Source organism: Rhinichthys klamathensis, unplaced genomic scaffold (genome assembly GCF_029890125.1).
Source record: "Rhinichthys klamathensis goyatoka isolate OS25496 unplaced genomic scaffold, OSU_Roscu_1.1 h1tg000391l_1, whole genome shotgun sequence".
In the NCBI taxonomy this organism is placed as follows: domain Eukaryota; kingdom Metazoa; phylum Chordata; class Actinopteri; order Cypriniformes; family Leuciscidae; genus Rhinichthys; species Rhinichthys klamathensis.
In genome coordinates, this window is record NW_026606894.1 from 1,412,414 (window position 1) to 1,434,977 (window position 22,564).

The 22,564-nt window shown below is 44.8% G+C and overlaps 1 protein-coding gene across 5 annotated transcripts in view; it reads left to right on the top strand.

Moving 5' to 3' along the window:
- Positions 1 to 22,564, top strand: part of kirrel3b (kirre like nephrin family adhesion molecule 3b) — a 215,287-nt gene that overhangs the window by 154,705 nt on the left and 38,018 nt on the right. For all 5 annotated transcript variants that reach the window (XM_056234309.1, XM_056234312.1, XM_056234311.1 and 2 more), the window contains exons 4-5: positions 479 to 636; positions 11,186 to 11,336. In XM_056234309.1, coding sequence (XP_056090284.1) covers positions 479 to 636; positions 11,186 to 11,336 — 309 coding nt within the window. The remainder of the gene's footprint in view (positions 1 to 478; positions 637 to 11,185; positions 11,337 to 22,564) is intronic.

Sequence of the window (22,564 nt, forward strand, 5' to 3'; positions counted from 1 at the left end):
CTATGCATGTATTACTGTATGTGATGCAAACGTCAAAATGTAGTTTACAAATCATACACTATGGCAAATGTGTGTTCAGGTCATAACAGTACTGTACAATGAACTGCACACAATGAGTCTTCATTAATTGATAATCTGCACCGTAATCATAATTTGTGTGAAAAGCAATAAACAATGTTGTTTTACTGCTTCTTGTGTTTATTTCAGGTAGACACTTTAGATTTTTTTGGGACTTTTGCAAAAAATACAGGTAGAGGCATGTTTTTCAATGAGCCTAGGTTGCAATTAATGTGCAGGCACTGGAAGTGACTCACTAACCTTTATATGTTGTGTAAATCTAGCGTTTCCCAGAAGAAAATCTCACAGCTCAGGGGTTCACGTTGTAGCACAAGTTCATGTCGAAATCTCAACATTTTGAGCGCAGACCTGGTATCTTGGCAGATCTCCCAACATTATTTTCCTTTTCCTTCTTGTGTAGTTCCACCTGAAGACCCAGTCATCACCGGAGGGCCTGTGGTGAGCCTGAGAGCGGGCGACCCCCTCAATCTGACATGTCACGCAGACAATGCCAAACCCGCGGCCTCAATCATCTGGATCCGAAATGGGGAGGTGCTGAATGGAGCCATGTACAATAAGGTAAGGATTGAGGGATGTGTACTAGTCATGATAAATTGAAACATATATGATTTGCCACTGATCGAAATTCAAAGTCCACCACAGGAATAAAATTGGTCAGATATAGCCATCAACTTCAGTGACTTGGAAAATTGGTCACTTTGTACAACTTTGCACATTGAATATATATCAACGTAGAATCTCGAGGCCACGACTTCACATCTCGTGACCACAACATAAGTATGTGACCACGACATATCACGTTCCCACAAGTTAATATGGCATTTGCACGAATTAAAATATTGTGGCCTCGACAAAACTAAGTGAAACGAGCATGTCCCCTTCTGCTCACTGTAACTGCAATTGTTTTATAATAACCAGAATAGCGTCAGATAATGTCTTCTGTATTATGATGTACTTCCGAGAGTAACAGGTTGTCGAAGAATAAATAAATGTAGGGTGGAGACTTGGTTCTATTCATTGGTTGTTGACTGGATGTTGTAATGTCAGCGAGGTACTCAAATGTAAAGGCAAAAGTTCATAGTTATGATATTTTGATTAAAAATTGCAAGGCCCTTTTCTTTCTTTCTTTTAAATGACACTTATACATGGATGAATCGTACACGGCAGTTTACTTTGGCCTTCCCCAAAATAAAGGTATAACATTGTATACAGCAAGTTTATGCAACTATCAATACGTTTTACATTTAGTTTTGTTATATTCTTTTTGAGCCACTATATACAGGCAGCTTTCTTCCATTTCATATGAAATGACCACTTGTAGTGAGAGCCATCTGTGGTCATGATTGCTTGCACCATCTGCACTCCTTCGCTTTAGCCTTTAGCTCCGTTTGATTGGAAGAAAATCCCTTGAAATCCAGCCTCTAACTGAAATGACAGAGACATGTTTGTCCTCCTTACCCTGCGAAATGTGTCAACACAAACAAACAGATGGCAAGATAAGGCAAAGCCATATTGTTTTTCCCCAAATCATGTTTTTCCTCTTATAAAAAGGACCCCCTCTCCTATAAGACTGATGTTTGAACGGGATGTGATCAAGCCCCAATCCTTGTGTCATAATGCTGTTAATAATCCCCTCCACTGCAATCAAAAATAATAATATTTCAGCTCAACTTGCTTTTCCGATCTTCTGCTGGAGTCAGTCTGAGGCAGAGGACAGCACCTGAGAAATCAGCACAGCCACCAAAATAAAGAGTGTTTGCAAGATCCTCTTGGCTAATGCTAATGCTAACGCTACCCCCTCTTTCTAGCTGATCTGATTATTGGCTGTTTCTAAAGAGCAGATAAACACCATTGATTCAGCTGGTGTAAGTGAATGCCATATTGCCCATCAGCGCACTCGCTAAGGGAGGCATCACTAATCGAAGGACGAGTGCTCGTTTCTTTTGGGGTTGGTGTGGTGACGGGTGTGAGGGACAGGGCATTGTGAAGGATGTAGGCAGTTGAGCTTTCTAATATCTCTATTCATGCTATTAAAAATAAATGCAGTCAATTAAGACACAATCACTTGGTCTGAATAATGGAGAATGGGACGAGCGGAAACATTCTCATACTCCCCCTTCATCAGGCTCATAATCGAGACAAATGAAGGCCAATGTCTGTATGAAGTATGCAGCGAATATGTCTTTCTATAGGACTGGCATTTTTGCTATCGGAGAGACTTAATAATTCAAATGACTGTGTCATTTTTCCATTACTAGTTTTCTAATGGCCTCTGAATGTCATTACTTGATGAGCTGGAGTAAAACACAGATAGAGGTGTTGTAGATAAGGCGATAAGGCACAACAAAGGCACACGGATGGGATAGAGGAAATCTAAATCAGGTCGGCGATTTGAAGAGTTTGCCTAGTGTGCAATTTTTTAAAGGGGCTATATGTAAGAACATTCATGTATTACTCGCTTTTCTATTGCCAATGTGAGAACAGCTTGCAATGAAAATTATAAAACGAGACCTTCCCCAACTTCCTAGGTTATCTATGAAAGCCTGATTGACTGATTTGTATGTGAAGGACTCACAGATTTTGCTGGGGGAAAAAATGATGTGACGTTTACGCGCTCCTGAGAGCCTCTCTGTTCCGCTCTATGACACATGAAATTAATTCTTATACAAAGATCAGGAAAATGCAGAAGAGCCATTCTGTTCAATGTCAATGTGTCATGCAAAGAAAAACTATAGTCTCACATAACCAAAATTATATAGTCTATATTCTCAAATATACTTTATAATCAAACTGTCATAACAGTGTAATTTTAATTACCATATCTGTCGACATGATGCCGGTGTCACCGCTGTAATTTATGTTGTGTTTATTTTGTTACTGAGAGGAAAACGTGCCGCACATATTTACATATTCATCTAAATGTCGGTCTCAGCAGTGTGGACAGCGTCAGGATGTTCGTTAACAGTATATTGCTGCAAAGGAATTTCCAAATTATTTCTACTTCTAAGCAAATAACGAGAAAGAACTTCGCCTTGAGTATATCGGGGCATTAAATCACAGTCAGTCTCTTATATGTTAAGTGTGCATTAGTGTGCACGAGCAATAAGTTGCTGGCTGCAGTTCACTTAATGGCTGCCAGTGTAACTACCGTAATATATATACTATTTCTTTCTCCCTCCTCCACAAATGTTCAAAGCCTCCTCTTTCTCCTAAATTTAATTTTACCCCTAAGACTTCATCCCTGCTTAGATTTCTGTATAATTAGTGAAGGCTTTTAAATAGTAATGCTCACCATGAGAGAATATTTCAAAATTTCAGATAGAGTTCTAATTAACTTTAGTATCAAACTGAAAGTGGCAAAATGCTTCATGCTGCTGAAGCCGGTTGCACACAGCGCAGCTCCACAGAAACACAAGCCCGACCGCTGCCTTCACGCCTCTTCTGTTAATGCTTGAAGCATCAGTCTCTGCCTCCACCCCACCACTTCTCTTCCCTCCCCACCGCACCCTCCTCTTAATTAACCTTCTTGCGGTTTTGCCACTGAAATTAAAAGTGGGAGAGGAGAGAAGTAAAAAGGCATCTAATTAATTGCACCGTAAAATGGTGGAAATTAATCAGAACTGGAGGTGCAAGATTAAATTAGTTAATCAAAGAATGGCTTTTAACCCCAGGAACAGAGAGAGAATTATACACTCTTTTTGAGGGAGATGGAAAAACAAAGCCTCAGAACACTTATCTCTCTTAAAGTGAAATTAATATGTGGTAATAGGCGGCGAAATATGTGGCCGTGATGGTCTTCAATTATTGTGGCTGATTCGACACACCTTCCAGCGACGGTTCTCGTCTGAAAACGCGTTAAGGTACTTTGCGATGACATGCTAATGTTGCCTAAATTGTAGTATTAGTGCGCCTTGAGGTCTAATCAGCAAATCGCTGCTGCTTTTTTCCAGACGTCAACCTTAATTTCACACAATTTTTGTCTGCGCACTTCAAAAGGATGTTTACTGACATTTGCTAACCTTTAAACAGTGTGAACGGCTAGATGAGGCCAACACAGACACTTTATTTTCAGATTTTGACATTTGACAAGGGACAGGCCCATTTGACATGCACATACAGCTGAGGCATTGTGCCTTAAAAACACATCTAGTTTTGACATTTCTAATTCTGTCTCAGGCCTCATTCTTAAGCTGTATTCTCCACTTCTGATTTCCACCCTTCACTTCCTGTAGGAAGAACTGACACGCTCCAGGCTGCACCACCAGAAATTATCTATTTGTAATTTGGAGCTATTTTTGGCCCGGTCCTGGTTAAGTGTTGAGTCCTTGGCTGATTCAGGCCCCATTCAAGATTAATGACTTCAGACAGGCCCTGAGCAATGAGAGAAACAATCCGGACTGTGTCAGGCAGGATATTACATTGACACATCCAGCGGCTGACAGCTTGTGTCTTCCAGATAGTGAGGTGAGCACCTTTTCTGCTGGAGCTACAGTCGTCATGCTCACTGCTCGACTCTCTGACAAACACAGTATGGAAAACATATGCGGACGGAGGGGGGGGGGGGGGGGGGGGGCGCAGCGCAGGGCAGGGCAGGTCGGGGGGATTTGTGTAGGGTATTAATGTACTGTAGCTAGTTTTAACATAGGTTGTGTTACCCATAAATGGGTTCACTGGAATGATGCAAATGTGCCTCCACCAACAAACTCAAATTCACTGCAGTTATCAGCTGATATTTCCACTAGTGGCTGTAAAGTACTTTGGCATGGTTTCTTGCACAATACTATGTACTGTAATGATCTCAAAACACTTTTACCATAGTGCATCACATAACCAGCTCCATATGTACAGCTTTTCTGATGTAGTAAACATGCTCGGTAGCTCACCTGGTACTACAGCGTTGCATGTGATACAAAGCCCTCAAGTTCGTACCATGTTTTTTTCAGTACATGAGTTTTTAATCACACTTTTTATTTTGTTAACACTATAGGTTATGTTTAGGGTCAGGTTTAGTGTAGGCGGTACCAAGTTTAAAATACAACAAAGCATTAACCTATTAGTGTCACTCACCAGACATTTAATTTTCGAACTGTCATGATATGTACAATAACCATTTTAGTAAAACATTGCCAGATTCACGTTCATCTGTTTCTGATCAAACTGAATAGTGCCACTCACTGGACATATCACTTTGAAAAGGTCACAAAATCTGCAATAAGTAACGTGATATAATTTTGCAGAAATGTCACAGGAACATATATTAAAGGCTAAAAGAGTCAGACCAAGCAGACAACACAAGTTCAAACTGTCTCAAAACAGCAATAACAAAACACAGAGAAGCACCGGCATCACAATAAACTCATAACATGTGACAGAAGCAACAAACAACATTGGGAAATGAAATAGCAAGCACACCTGCTTTTTCTAAACCCCACAATAAACAAATACTTAATGCATACAACTAACAATTGTGATCAATCAAGGTGAAACACAAAAAATAACTAATGAGCCAACAAAAATCTAAATGTTAAAACTGTCCTGCAGGTTACAAATACACTTACACATTCACACTTGCCCTATATAGCTTGAACAAATGCATTTCAATTGGCAAGGCAGACATGCCAATGTAATCTCATGTAAAATTGCTGTATCCTTTGAAGAACAGTGCTGTGTGATGATTTTGTTACACAAAACACAGTAAATCATGGTAGAAGCTCCATTTTGGTCATCCAAGGTTTCCCACCTGAAACTCACTTTCAATTTCAAAATGGCTGCCGCATGAACATTGTTGTTTCCTTTAATCTGAGAGGTTTTCCTACCTGAGTTTCAACTTCAAATTCAAAATGGCTGCCGCATGAACATTGTTGTTTACTTTAATCTGTGAGGTTTTCCTACCTGAGTCTCAACTTCAAATTCAAAATGGCTGCCGCATGAACATTGTTGTTTACTTTAATCTGTGATGTTTTCCTACCTGAGTCTCAACTTCAAATTCAAAATGGCTGCCGCATGAACATTGTTGTTTACTTTAATCTATGAGGTTTTCCTACCTGAGTCTCAACTTCAAATTCAAAATGGCTGAAATGGAGGGTGGAGAGAGGACATGATATGATGGCTAGTAGAGGCAGTGCATAATCTTGAAATATTTCAAGGTGAATTGGAATTATTTTTTAAATTCTTAGTAGGCCTACACTTAGAAATGTACTATGCATTTTACTAGAGATTATTTGACGACCCAAAAAGGCTTTTTCAGTTGTGAGAAAGGTGAGGAATATGGTTTTGCTTAAAGATTCTCCATCAAGGCCTTTGTGGCACCTGTAATAACACATTTTTAGTGTGTCTTTTAGCACATGTTTAGTGTGTCTTTATGCCTCCCTTTCTCCCACTCTCATCTCCTCTCTACACACTTTCACTTTTTTCTCTCTGTTGGTGGGATTGTGAGGTTTCATTGCTATATTTCAAATCCGTGGCAAAAAGAAAAAATGAGTTAGTAATTACTAGTATTAGCAAGCTCCCTATCACTGGCCTCTGCAATGACGTGACTAATTATTAGTGAGTGACTATTATGGTTCAAAAGTACATTATTCTTCTGGATTCCTTTGGAGAGCTGATGACATTAATACATGGTCTTATAGAGACACAGATTGGGTCTTGACTGGCCACCCACGCAAGTGAGTGCTTTTGGCATTAAAAGGCCACAAGCTTCTGTGGGGGTTTGGCTGAAGAGACATTTTACTGGAACACTCACATGCTGGCAATTGCACTTTCATGAAACAGTGTGCAAAGCTAGATTTTGGGGTGTGTATATATATATATATATATATATTAGGGCTGTCAGTTAAACGCGTTATTAACGGCGTTAACGCAAACCCATTTTAACGGCGTTAATTTTTTTATCGCGCGATTAACGGTCTTTTTGGCCTAGCAAACTTTGTAGTTTTTTTTCACATGCTTTTGCAACAGGACGTCATGCGCGGCGCTGCGCTATGAAACCCATTCATTTCAATGGCTTGCGCCGCGCGAGGACGTTTTGAAAGCACAAGCGGATCTAGCTAGACCGGAAACAAAACAACAGGCACGCTGCACACACTTGTTTGAGCTTGCGAGCCGGATGCGCGAGCGCGAATCTCTCTGCTCGCGCGCGGAATATAATGTGCCGAGCACGAATCTCTCTGCTCGAGTCGCGCGCTCTCAGATACACGCTGCTCTTGTAAGAAATTTCTCTGGGCTCGCTCAGAGAATATGCCTGCACTTAAAACGTGTTCAGTGCAATCGCGAATCTCTCCTCTTCCCCAGCTAACAATTTTAGGTTATAAGAACGTTTTCATAACGTTCCCATTAAGTTATAAAAACGTTATTTCTGAATGTTATAGGAACGTTCAAAACGTCCAGTTTTGAGTGAATGACGATCGCGAGACGCCGAAATGGATGCCAATAAGATTCTGAATGGAACGTTTACTTTTAAAAAGTTGCCATATGTTTCCATTGACAAGACCAAAGTGATCTGTGTGTTTTGTCGTTGTGAACTGAGCTATCATCATCGCAGCACGTCCAGTCTGAAATACCACTTGATGATGGCCAGCACACACACACACACACACACACACACACACACACACACACACACACACACAGCTGATGCAAATTCTCCGTCCCCTCGTCAATATCAGGACCTCGTCAGTATTTCTTTCACCCTTTTATTGATGGACAGTGTTACATTGAGAGATTATTTGCTCCAAGTGAGAATGTTAGGGTGAAATTGAACACAGTATATGCCAATATTGTTTTCAATAAAAAACATTTGCACAAAGCAAGCCGATCCACTTTTCCATGTTGATAAGAGCATTAAAATGAGAAAAAATAATGGGACAAAAAGAAATCAAGAGACATTTAGAATAGATAAAACTGTGCGATTAAATGCGATTAATCGCGAGTTAACTATGACATTAATGCGATAAATCGCGATTAAATATTTTAATCGTTTGACAGCACTAATATATATATATATATCTGTTGAATGCTTGAATCTGACGTTCTACAGAACAGAAACATGTTGTCAGCACTGATCTGACGATTTTATCTGCAAAGTAATTTAGCAACTTAAAAGCTACATGCCTCTGTTTTTAGCTCTAAAATTATGTTTTGGAATTAGCGGGGGATGAGATATGCGTAAGAAATTAGTAATACAAAACCTGACAAATGTCTTGAAATATGCAGCCCGTTGTCAATTATTCCTTGCACATATAAACAAGGGAGCAGTTTTGGTTTGAAGTGTGAACCCTTTAGCGGGGTCCAAATGCTCCCTTGTGAGGTTTATTTATTAATTTATTATTTTTTGTTTGTTTGTTTTGATAAATGGTCTTTTGTAGTATCATCCATCCACACATGCTTTGAAAACATAACTGCAATAAAGTAATAGCCTAATTAACAATTTCTTGTTTACATATAGGATATGATGTATTGTATTTAATTTAAGCACCCGAATTTTTGACTTAGAATTTTCTAAATCATGTTTGAACATAAATATGTGTCGGCATTGTGTGTACACAACCACCCTATACTGGTGAAAATCCACCCACTCCTTTTTTAATTACCCATAAATCATAAGCAGTGTCTCAGAATAAGCTGTTTACAGTTTCTATGCAATGTGACGTCACAACCCCGCCCACGACTGCTGACAGACTCCGCCCTATTAGCATAGACTCCGCCCTCAGTGAGCTGTACACAGTCTGCCATGTTTATCTCCTCGCCAGATCATTTAACAGCAGCATTCAAGTAAGTGTTCTTATTAAAGCTATAAAATGATTCAATCAAGAGCAGTGAGTGATTTTATGTTTTTCTTTTGTTGTTTGGTTCATATTAACAGCAGCTGTAGGAACTGTATATTACACTGCTTTCACTTTAATGCACAGATCTAATGGCTTTATGTGAACTTTGTGTGATTTTGACACAAGTGTATTTGAAAGTTTAAGCACAATAAAACGTGGAAAAGAACTTGGTTTAATACTCACTTGTGCGCGTGCTTCGGATGTGTGCGCTCATAAAACCATATATCAGAAATTTAGACTGATATGGCTTTAAAGCACATGCAGATATTAAACTTTCATGATGATGAAGAACTGCCATGTCACGTGAGCATGACCGCCTTAGAGATGATAATCAAAACCAAACTGGGCTACTTTTCCCAAAAGCATCGTAAGTTGATCGTAGAACTATTGCCACCAATGGTCTATGATGAACTTAGGCTTACAATGCTTCCTGGAAACGCACCCCGGATGTTTTAGTTTTTGGAAGGGTTTCTGAGGCACCAGCTGTAAAGGCTCCGCCCTCTTCTCATTTATATTTAAAGACATGAACAGCATGTTTTTCCTTGTTTTTCCTTGCATTTTTCCTTGCCTTGTTACGACTTTTACTATCTCCAGATGGTCAAGTTTGATCGTTTTCTTGACGCTCCGTGAGAACCCAGCGAGGAGCTCGGGCGGGGCCGATCCAAGGACCTCACTAAACCACCCAATCGGTAGTAGCGACGGGCGGTGTGTACAAAGGGCAGGGACTTAATCAACGCGAGCTTATGACCCGCGCTTACTGGGAATTCCTCGTTGATGGGAAACAGCCTCTCGGCGCAGGGTAGGCACACGCTGATCCGCCCATTGTGGCGCGCGTGCAGCCCCGGACATCTAAGGGCATCACAGACCTGTTATTGCTCCATCTCGCGTGGCTGAACGCCACTTGTCCCTCTAAGAAGTTGGACGCCGACCGCTCGGGGCCGCGTAACTAGTTAGCATGCCGGAGTCTCGTTCGTTATCGGAATGAACCAGACAAATCGCTCCACCAACTAAGAACGGCCATCCACCACCACCCACAGAATCGAGAAAGAGCTATCAATCTGTCAATCCTTTCCATGTCCGGGCCGGATGAGCTTTCCCGTGTTGGGTCCCCATAATAGGTCCCCTTTAATGAATTTGTTTTGCCTTATGGGGTTGCTTGTCCACCCAAACCTTGACCTTGGAACCAGCAGCTTTGAGAATCGATGAAAAAGAGAATTAATGAGAAAGACAAAGTAAGATATGAAGAAATAGTGAATATAATGGTGCATCTCTCATGTCTGCGACACAAGCCAGGAAGAGTGCCTGCTGCAATGGCCAATTTATTCTGGTGGGTGACTGTTGTGTTGGCCATGCTGGTTACCATCTCTCTTCCCTCTCTGTGAGTCATTGCTATGTGACAGAGAGTGTGGATTCTGTCGAGCGCTTCCAGATGGAGCTCTACGCTGGGCAGGCAAGGCCTAGCACAGACTATGACCACTGGAAAAGAAGATTGATTTCTTCTGTGGTGTACAACATGCCACGCACCAAAGCTTCACTCTCAAACTGCACAAAGGAGCCCACAAACATGCTGTTTTCTCCCAAAAAACAATCGGTCCATGTGCAGAGACACCATGAGCAGAGTACTGTTTGTCTCCGTTTCCTGTGGACAGCTGGGGGGGAAGTTTTTTATTTTTTTATCCCAGCCATGGGTTTGATTTTGAATGATGTTGTTTTGTGCCGTCTTTCACCCTCCACGCTCATGACTGCAACTGAAAAAATCACCAGTTAAGCTTTTCCTCAACTTTCCATTCAATAACATCCATAGGCAGGGTGTATAATTCATTTATTTAAAATGATTTAATTATTAAATAATTTATTAAAATTATATTAAGTTTTATGATTAATATACAAATTAAAGAAACACATGTCTAATTATTTCATAAATAAATAAAGGCACTGAAATGCTGTTCTGCACTCTTAGGGAAAAATCTTGTATTTGGAATCCTAGTGTTCTTGACTAAATTTTAAAGAACCCTCCATGTTAAAAAGGAGAAATGTTTTCAATTATTCCTTATACTTTTTAATGTTTTATGGGTTATTTAAAAAATAAAAGAAAAAAAAGGTATGTTTATGAGCTGTTCAATTCTTATTCTCAAATAAAATATGAATTAAGACAAACGTGATTAATTAAAACTAAATCCATAAAATGATCCCATGATGGAAACCCCTGAAAGGTTGTATATAGGTGGCGTTTAAGAGTGTGGATCGTTCCTATCCAATTTAACTACTTCATTCTCTTCATGTAGGCTTTTGTTCGAGATGGGCGAAGGGAGAGCACCGTAAGCACCCTCTACATTTCAGCCTCCAACATCGAATCTGGACAGAAGATCATCTGTCGGGCGTCCAACAAGGCCGTGCCCAACGGGAAAGAGACCAGTGTCACTATTGACATTCAACGTAAGTGATGCCACACTCCGATTTCTCCTCTTTTTAATGTACTTGCAAGAATCAGTTTTACTCCACTGAATTAAAACCTCTAAATGCATTGTGATGAAACTAATCTAAGGGCACTTAAATTTTCACTATTAATGGGAGGGCTGTCTGCTGGATTCTCATAATTAATTTAGATTTGCTCGTTCTAAGAGTGATATCAAGACGAGCCCTCATTTGCGTTGTAAAAATGACACCAATTTGTCAATCGTCTACCGGTGAATGCAATGTTTCTGATATTGTTCACAATTTAAATTTAGAAAGCACAAAAATTCACATCACAAACCACGTGGAAATTTAATCTCTAACCAATTCATTACTAATTGATAAAATCGTGTATTTTCTCCCTTTGAACATCCTGTTTCTTTAGGAAAAGAAAAAAAAATTAACTGTGACTTTAAATAGTTCACATCTCACCCACTCGATCTATAGTTCTTTCTGGCTGGCCATTTAAGTCTCTTCTCTGGAAGTTTCAGAGAACAATACGGTTCTACATGCATAGCGCAAACCCTCATCAGTAATGTTAACTGTGACTAATAAAGCAGAACATGCTATTTAGAGACTCATTGCCGGTGACAGCTCCATTGTGCAACTTCATGCGTGACATAAGAAGTACTTGGTAGCACAAAAGGGTGCAGGGTGAGGCGCTGTGGCGCAAAGAAGGCTTTAAAAATGATCAGCATTTGTTTTGCACCTGCTTAGATCTGTGCTTGGATGTGTTTATGCAAAGCAGTGGACATATACACTCACCTAACGGATTATTAGGAACACCTGTTCAATTTCTCATTAATGCAATTATCTAATCAACCAATCACATGGCAGTTGCTTCAATGCATTTAGGGGTGTGGTCCTGGTCAAGACAATCTCCTGAACTCCAAACTGAATGTCAGAATGGGAAAGAAAGGTGATTTAAGCAATTTTGAGCGTGGCATGGTTGTTGGTGCCAGACGGGCCGGTCTGAGTATTTCACAATCTGCTCATTTCCTGGGATTTTCACGCACAACCATTTCTAGGGTTTACAAAGAATGGTGTGAAAAGGGAAAAACATCCAGTATGCGGCAGTCCTGTGGACGAAAATGCCTTGTTGATGCTAGAGGTCAGAGGAGAATGGGCCGACTGATTCAAGCTGATAGAAGAGCAACTTTGACTGAAATAACCACTCGTTACAACCGAGGTATGCAGCAAAGCATTTGTGAAGCCACAACACGCACAACCTTGAGGCGGATGGGCTACAACAGCAGAAGACCCCATCGGGTACCACTCATCTCCACTACAAATAGGAAAAAGAGGCTACAATTTGCAAGAGCTCCCCAAAATTGCACAGTTGAAGACTGGAAAAATGTTGCCTGGTCTGATGAGTCTCGATTTCTGTTGAGACATTCAGATGGTAGAGTCAGAATTTGGCGTAAACAGAATGAGAACATGGATCCATCATGCCTTGTTACCACTGTGCAGGCTGGTGGTGGTGGTGGTGTAATGGTGTGGGGGATGTTTTCTTGGCACACTTTAGGCCCCTTAGTGCCAATTGGGCATCGTTTAAATGCCACGGCCTACCTGAGCATTGTTTCTGACCATGTCCATCCCTTTATGGCCACCATGTACCCATCCTCTGATGGCTACTTCCTGCACGATAATGCACCATGTCACAAAGCTCGAATCATTTCAAATTGGTTTCTTGAACATGACAACGAGTTCACTTTACTAAAATGACCCCCACAGTCACCAGATCTCAACCCAATAGAGCATCTTTGGGATGTGGTGGAATGGGAGCTTCGTGCCCTGGATGTGCATCCCACAAATCTCCATCAACTGCAAGATGCTATCCTATCAATATGGGCCAACATTTCTAAAGAATGCTTGTTGAATCAATGCCACGAAGAATTAAGGCAGTTCTGAAGGTGAAAGGGGGTCAAACACAGTATTAGTATGGTGTTCCTAATAATCCTTTAGGTGAGTGTATGTATGGTTAACGATGATTGGCCAACAAGAAGCTCCTTTCACCAATGAGAATCCTTTCAGCACGGCCTTATCTTTCGGCATGCCCATTTCTCCGACCTGCAGATATCCCTGTCTCTCCAGATCTGCTCCCCATCCCACCATCTGTGTTTTAATTAAACCACGCGAGAAATCAGACCTACTGTAATTGAAATCCGCCACAGCGCTGACAAATTTGTCAAGTCTCTGCACTCTCTAATTTCATTACACCACTCTCACCACCTCTCCTTGGAAAGATGGAAATATTTCAAATGTATCACAGAGGCGAGCCGTCTTGTTGCAAAATTCTACGCGGTTGAAAGGAACATCCCTGGGAGAGAGGCAGGTGAATGTGGAACGGGAGTCGTGCAAAGAGGATAATGAGGTTTTCAGAATTACATGCAGTCAGAAGCCCAGTCCGCTTTTGAATGACTAAATGAATATCCGTCTGAGTGGGATACATTTACATCACCCTCCTGAGCTGGAGCTCTGCAAAGTATGAGACATTAAGTCAGAAGAAGGGAACAAATAAAGACGGTGAATAGTAAGCAATGACGGCAAGCTCCCCCTCTGAGGATCAAACACTAGCAGGTGTTTAATGAATAAGTTATGATGGTATCAGCAGGTGGGACAAAGCTAAGGATGCAAAGCCGATGCAGAAGGGTACGAGTGTTTCCACAGGGGCATCCTCCAGGCCACAGGGGGGGCTGTGTAGCCATGCAAATCAGTTAATATTGATGAAGGACAGCTGTCTGCTGATGCACAGCACAAATGATTCAGGGTAGAATCATTCGCACACTACTGCAACATGCCCAACCGCTAAACTCACGAGATCATTCCAGTGGAAATGACATAAGCATTTAATATGAATGAATGAAGCCAATGGGTAACTACGTGGAAAAGTGTGTTCTCACAAGCATTCCCTCAGCTGTTCGATTATGAGTACGTTTAAGGGCAAAGTAACTTGTGCACAAAAACAGTATTTTTTACTAAAACAAGTTGTATTAAATGTGCACTTGTGTTGTATTTTAAATCTTAAAAGGATATTTTAAATCAAACAACCTTGCAGATAATATAATATTAATTTAATGAAAGGAATTTAAAAAGAGTACACTTTAAGGACTGTTTCTTTACAAACTTAAGTACACTTTTAAAAAGTGCATTTTAAATTGTACTTTAATTTGCATTTTTTTTAATCATCTTTTGATTATGTGCTTCAAATTACACTTATTTTATGTTGACTAACATTTTAAATGTACTTGATTATAATTTTAACTGTGTGTTATTCAATATTTCAACTAAATACATTTTCAATGTTCTAAATTGTGAATTCCTTATTACTATACATGTGAAATAAGAAATATATTTAAATGCATGAAACACAATGTTCAGTAGAAATGACATTAAATTATATTTTATTTTACCATAAATCCTTATCAGTACATTCAGCAGTACACTAAACCATATTTCAAAGACAATAGAATTATGAAATTACATATACATATGTGCTCAAGTCCTACTTGAGTGGGTCAAAAAACCTCTTAGTTTACATTTGAGATTACATTATATATAAATTTAAACTATAACGCATTTTCATTCAATTGCAAAGAACATACTTAAGTGTCTACAAACATTACAGTCAGATAATAATATTATTTTAAAGTTTATTATTTCAATATTAAGAACAAAAGGTAGTATGAATGAAATCCGGATGTACTACATTCATCATGATGTCATTGTCACGTGACCAACAGCGTCAGTTGCATTGCTTCACAGCTCCTCTCTTGTGGCCTCATGGGATAGTGTCCATTTCAGAATCTTGACTGAAGTAATAGGTTATCTGTGTAATTTGTGCCTGCTGGTTTATGAATACTATGAATTCTGACTTACCACACCTTTCACATACTGTTTTTCGCCTACTTTATAGTACGCATATTTGGATGCAGGGATTGAAAGAATCACTTAATGCTCAAAAAGACACCCGTCACTCGTCGTCGCCACTCACCGCCAACAGAAAGAGCCATCAAGTGAATCAGTTAATGAATCTTTTCGGTGAACTGAATCAAATTATTTGAGTCAATGGTATGCATCAGATCCCCTCTACTAGCTCTTATGGCTTTTCTAGGAAAAGAAACAATTATAGATAAAGAACATATTTGCCATCCCTGAAAATCACAATAAGCAAAGTGTAGGCGAGGACAGCAACGCAGTGCCCAGACTCAGCTTTAGCAAGAGTAATGAGAATGAAAAAGAAAAATCAATATGCTTTATTTTACTTTTTTGTCTATGTGTATGTGTGCAGCTGGATCGATGTTGTGAGTGCAGTGCAGTGCAGTGAATATGTTGCCATGTACCCTACACAGGCAGAGAGACAGAGAATCGATGGGTGACCCCAGGTGAACGACAGATATTCTTCACGTCTGCCTGTTTAAAGGAAGTGACAAAAGGTTAAGATGAGAACCTTGAAGGAAGGAGGAAAGAATGAAAAGATTAGATTATTGGACAAAGACTTTGATAAATTACTTTAGCCAAATGAAAGACACTTACTAAGACATTAAGGGTCGTGACACGCCAAGCTGATGGCTGCCGGTTTCCAGCGTTAGAGTTGGTGAGCGTCTGTCGGCTAGTTTTTGTGGTGTGTCCCACACGTCATCTAGACGGGCTCCCGTCTGCGGCTTTAATATATATATATATTTCATTTACATATTTTAGTTTTGTCAAGAGATTTAAAGCACCAGCATGTGTGTATGTGCTCTAGTAAATAAGAACAAGGCTATGATTGAATCTGGAGAAAAAGCAAATAAAACCTGCAAAAAATTTGAATTAATCATCAGATGCCCTGTCCGTAATTTATAGCAAAATAATCTAGCATTAATCTCAAACGGATTCATTAAAAGAAGTTATTACTCCACCACCTACTTAACCAACGTGGTTGAACAGCCAATTTGCCACAATACGGTTTCAGGAAACAGTCATGACTTGTTAGTTGCTTTCCTTAACGATGTATCGTGCTATCATAGTTAACACCAAGATACATCGTGACCCCTGATTGGCTGTTCAGTTCAGCGAGCAAATCATTGCACGAGAATAAACGCGAAAGTCATGAAAGCGTACAAAGAAGTCAAAGCTGCTCTAATTTTGCACCATCTTACCTGAGCTTTCCAATGTGCAAATATTACATGAGGCGCTTGGAATAAATAAATTGGTCAACATGATTGATATTCAAAATGGCAAGTGCTGCTTTGTTTTGTTTTGCAGTCCTAGTTTTGGTCTCCCTTTTTGATGAATTATGAACTAGATGGGGGGGCTGTCTGCTGTAAACCAGCAGGTTTATAGACTAAACCTGCTGGTATAGACAGTTATTATAGTCCACACTAGAGGCTGAGTAACTACTAGCTAGTTGTAACTAACTCTGTACTTTATTCGGTTGCACCATTTGCTCTAAAGGCTAGTAGGTCATAAAGTAACTCTCTGTAAAGTAATGAGAATACGCAATAATATGATGTTTAGGTTTACCCTCAATGATTAAATATCAGTGAGCAGAAGTTGTGTTGAAATGCAGTTCCCTTTCGTAGTCACTCCGAGTTACGTCGGATGACGGAGAATGGGGGTTTCGCCAGAAAGCCAATCCTCTTCGAGTATTAAAAAACGAGCCAATGGCAATGAAATGCCATGGGTCTGCGGAATTTGCATAATGTATCTCCGCCTCACCGCGTGAGTATTTAAGGAGAGACACCTGCAACAGCAGATCATGTTTTCGCTTCGGAGCCAAGAGAACCTCTTCACTCCACAGCCACAACTGAGTTTACAAGTGACTCACCTCTTCGAGACGAGCGAACTCTCCAGTGTTGGTGTGACGGCGGTATCCAGCGAGTCTTCACATTGCCTGCGATCTGTGCAGTGGTCTGCCTGACTTTGTGTTTTCTCCCTGGTCGCCTCAGCATTGCAGAGTTTTTCCTCTCCTAAAAGAGCTGCACGTGGCACGTCTTTTTAAAGATGTCTCGCCCGTGTTCTTCTGGTTGCGGTCGATATTTGTCGTCTTCTGATGGGCACGAGCGCTGCTTTGTGTGTCTGGGCTTTGAACACGCTAAAGCAGCGCTCGTGGATGACTCATGTTCCTTCTGTGGGAACATGGCCATCGCAACACTAAGATTAAGACTCAATGATCTTTCAGTGAGAGTCCCCGCGTCCACCACCCGTTCTGCTTCCTCCACGAGAGGTGGTAGTTCGGCTGGGGGACAGGGTGATCTGAGGGTGACGGTGTGGAGCAATCCGACGATGCGTCCTCGGACCACGCCCCCCTCCGCTGTGTTGCAACCCGCGAATGCCGCGGTGATTCAGGCGGGCTCTTCTTCGGAAGCCCCGCGTGTTTCATTCGGCGCTCCAGAGGATGACGCGATGTCGATCGCGGCATCACAAGGTGGGCTTGAGTCTTCAGGAAGTGAGGATGCGGCTGCGTTGCCTCCTTCGGGAGTCCCAGCGTTGCCCGTGTCGGATCCTGAGATGACAGCCATGCTGTCCCGGGCAGCCGTGAGCATCGGGCTAGAGTGGAACCCTCCGCCCTGCCCCGAGCGCTCGCGGCTGGACGATTGGTTTTTGGGTGCGGCTGCCGCCTCACGGCCTCAGCCAACCCCAATTCCTTTCTTCCCGGAGCTGCATGAGGAGCTGTCGAGATCATGGAAGGCTCCTTTGACCTCCCGTGAACGCTCGTCAGCTTTCTCCGCCTTTCCTCCCCTCGATGGCGCAGCTGCCCATGGGTACACTGGGATTCCCCCGGTGGAGCGCTCTGTTGCGATGCAACTGTGTCCTCAGAGCGCATCCTCTCGTGGTAGTCCTAAGCACCCGTCCAAGGCCTGTAGATTCTCGTCATCAATGGTGGCGAGGTCTCACAGAGCTGCAGGACAGGCGGCTGCTGCCCTGCATGCGATGAGCACCTTGCAGGTCTACCAGGCCCAGCTGCTCAGAAACATGCACGAGGGCGGGACTGACCCAGGGACGTTCGACGAACTGCGTGCCGCCACTGACCTCGCTCTCCGGGCGACGAAAGTGGCCTCACGCTCCCTGGGTCAGGTGATGGCCACTAATGTGGTCCAGGAGCGTCACCTATGGCTGAACCTGGCCGATATGCGGGACGTTGAGCGGACTCGTCTGCTCGATGCTCCCATATCCCAGGCCGGCCTCTTCGGCGGAGCGGTTGAAGACTTCGCCCAGCAGTTTTCGACCGCACAGAAGCAGTCTGAGGCGATAAAACACATTCTGCCCCGACGGCCAGCTGCTGCCTCCACCCAGCCGTCGGCACAGATGCCTCAGCCTGCTCGCCGCCGAGGGCGCCCTCCCGCGGCTCCCGCCCCTCCCGCACGGCCCCAGCAGCAGCCTTCACCCGGGCCGCGTCGTGGAGGAAGCCGCAGGAAAGCGTCCCAGCCCCCTCAGGCCCCGCGCCCCGCTAAACGCCAGGCCAAGCGGCGCTCCTGAGACGGGCTGCTCAGTGATGGTGTCGGTTTTTTCACAGGAGGCGGTTGCAGGCCCCCTCCTTCCCCCGGTGGAGGGCCGGGGGAGAATCTTTTGTTCTCCACTCCCCGCTGCTCACCCACGGGTGGGCAGCACCCTAATGTGGTTAAAGAAAGAACCGAAATGTCCATCACTGAGCACACAGAGCCGGATGACAGTGCGCGACGCCCCCGTGCCTCGCCACTCTCGTCCTCCTCTGTCTCTGAGGGCGAGGATGACAGTGCGTGCCGTCCCCGGACCACACCACTCTCATCCCCCTCTATCGCCAGACCCCTGGCAGAGCAGACCCCCGTGGAACGCTGGTCCTTCCCTGGTCTCCTCTGTCAGGGCGCGGAGCTTGGCTGTGCACACGCTCAGGGCTGCTATGCCACCCTTGCCTGTGCCGGTCACTCCGCCTCGCTGCCCCTCCGGGGGGACGCCTGTGGCTCGGATGATTCCGCTGGATCAGTTTTTGGCGGCTTGGTTAGAGCTCCCCAATCTGTCCCGTTGGGTCGCCCGAACTATCAGGCTCGGCTATGCGATTCAGTTCGCACGGTCTCCTCCCCGCTTCAGGGGAGTCCGCTTTACTATGGTCGGTGGCAATGCCCCGGTCATGAGAGCGGAGGTTGCTACCCTGCTGGCGAAGGGTGCAATCGAGGCTGTCCCTCCAGCCGAGATGAGGTCAGGGTTCTACAGCCCCTACTTCATTGTCCCCAAGAAAACAGGTGGGTTACGGCCAATCCTGGACTTGCGCGTCCTGAACCGCTCCCTTCACAGGCTGCCGTTCAAGATGCTCACGGCCAAACGCATTTTCGAATGCGTGCGGCCACAGGATTGGTTTGCAGCGATAGACCTGAAGGACGCCTACTTTCATGTCTCCATTTTACCTCGACACAGACCGTTTCTTCGGTTTGCTTTCGAGGGGCAGGCATACCAGTACGCGGTTCTCCCATTCGGGTTGGCTCTGTCTCCTCGCGTCTTTACGAAGGTCGTCGAGGCAGCCCTTGTTCCCCTACGCGAACACGGGGTTCGCATCCTGAATTATCTCGACGACTGGCTAATATTAGCTCACTCTCGAGATCAGGTTTGCGAACACAGAGACCTTGTGCTCCGGCACCTAGCCCGTCTGGGCCTTCGGGTCAACTGGGAGAAGAGCAAACTTTGCCCCGTGCAGAGGATCTCTTTTCTCGGTATGGAGATAGACTCGGTCGCCATGTCCGCGCAGCTTACGAGCGAGCGCGCACACTCACTGCTGACTTGTCTTCGACAGTTCGAGGGCAAGAGTGCGGTCCCACTGAAACTTTTTCAGAGGCTCCTGGGGCATATGGCATCCGCAGCCGCGGCAACGCCACTCGGATTGCTTCATATGAGACCGCTTCAGCTGTGGCTTCGCGATCGAGTCCCGAGGTGGGCATGGCATCGCGGTACGCTCAGAGTTCCAATAACTCCGACCTGCCGTCAGACCTTCACCCCGTGGCGGAACCTCAGCTTTCTACGGGCCGGAGTTCCCCTAGAACGAGTTTCCAGGCATGTTGTCGTCTCCACAGATGCCTCTGCCACGGGCTGGGGCGCCATGTGCAACGGTCATGCAGCCGCGGGCTCCTGGACAGGACCCCAGCGCCTTCTGCATGTCAATTGCCTCGAGTTGCTGGCAGTACGCCTTGCCCTGCACCGCTTCCACGCGTTGCTCCTGGGTCAACACGTACTTGTCCGCTCGGACAATACCGCGACAGTAGCGTACATCAACCGTCAGGGTGGTCTACGCTCTCGCCGTATGTCGCAACTCGCACGCCACCTCCTCTTATGGAGTCAGAAGCACCTGAGGTCCCTTCGTGCTATTTACATTCCAGGAGTGCGGAACCTTGCAGCCGACGAGCTGTCACGGCTCCGGCCAACCTCTGGCGAATGGAGACTCCATCCTCAGTCGGTCCAGCTGATTTGGGACCAGTTCGGGGACGCACAGATAGATCTGTTTGCCTCCCACGACTCATCCCATTGCGCCCTGTATTACTCCCTGACCGAGGGCACGCTCGGCACGGATGCACTGGCGCACAGCTGGCCGCAGGGCCTACGCAAGTATGCGTTTCCCCCAGTGAGCCTTCTCGCACGTACTCTGTGCAAGATCAAGGAGGACGAGGAGCAGGTCATATTGGTCGCCCCATACTGGCCCACCAAGACCTGGTTCTCCGAACTGATACTCCTCGCGACAGCACCTCCTTGGCCAATTCCTCTGAGGAAGGACCTCCTTTCTCAGAGACGGGGCACCCTATGGCACCCTCGTCCCGATCTTTGGAGACTCCACGTGTGGCTCCTGGACGGGACGAGGCAGGTTTGAGTACCCTGCCACCAGCGGTGGCGGCTACCATCACTTCCGCTAGAGCATCGTCCACGAGACATGTCTATGCGTTGAAGTGGAACCTCTTCGTTAACTGGTGCTCTTCTCGCCGAGAAGACCCCAGGAGATGCTCGATCAGCGTTGTGCTTTCCTTCCTGCAAGACGGGTTGGAGCGAAGGCTGTCTCCCTCCACCCTGAAGGTGTATGTGGCCGCTATCGCCGCATATCACGAAGCAGTGGAAGGTAAGTCTCTTGGAAAACACGACCTGATCCTCAGGTTCCTGAGAGGAGCGAGGAGACTGAATCCTCCTCGCCCTCCTCTCGTTCCCTCTTGGGACCTCTCAGTGGTCTTAAGTGCCCTGCAGAGGGCTCCCTTTGAGCCTCTGCAATCAGCTGAGCTTAAGATCCTGTCAATGAAGACAGCGCTCCTGGTTGCGTTGGCCTCCATCAAGAGGGTAGGGGACCTGCACGCATTCTCCGTTGACGAAGCGTGCCTGGAGTTCGGGTCCGGTCACTCTCACGTGATCCTGAGACCCCGGCCTGGATATGTGCCCAAGGTTCCCACCACTCCCTTCCGGGACCAGGTGGTGAACCTGCAAGCGCTGCCCCGGGAGGAGGCAGACCCAGCCTTGGCACTGCTCTGTCCAGTACGCGCACTCCGTGCTTACGTAGACAGGACGCAGTGTTTCAGGACCTCAGACCAGCTCTTTGTCTGTTATGGGGGGAAGCTGAAGGGAAAGGCTCTCTCCAAACAAAGGTTGTCTCACTGGATAGTGGACGCCATTGCTTTGGCATACCAGCAGCAAGGTCGACCATGCCCCCTTGGTGTGACCGCCCACTCCACCCGGAGTGTGGCGTCCTCTTGGGCTTTAGCGCGTGGCGCCTCGCTAACAGACATCTGCAGAGCTGCAGGCTGGGCGACACCTAACACATTCGCCAGATTCTACAATCTCCGAGTGGAGCCAGTCTCCGCCCATGTACTGTCTTTTTCAAGCTAACATGGGAGCTGTTAAGTGTCTCGCTTGCTCGCCATTCCACTCCACGGACTGGATACGTGCGATATTTCCTCAGGTAGCCTTCCTCTCTGAAGCCCTGAGTTCCTCCAGCACTGTTGACGCTGGCGCCAGTGTCTATTGCCTGTGCGTCGGCTAGGTGCCTCCGTGTGCATGGTTCCTCCTCTGAGTAACCCCCACATGTGTATTTTCCACTGTAAGCCTCTTTGAGCATGTGTCTTTCCCTCGGCAAGTCACCTGCCACTCCTGGAGTTGAAAGTAGATGCCACCCTACGGGCTGGTCACTCCAGTGTTCCTCCATATGTAGCCCCCTTGGGCCATATGTGTATTCTTAAGTCCTCCCCTTGGGTAGGCATGCTGCGGCATATCTCCCTGAGATATGCTTC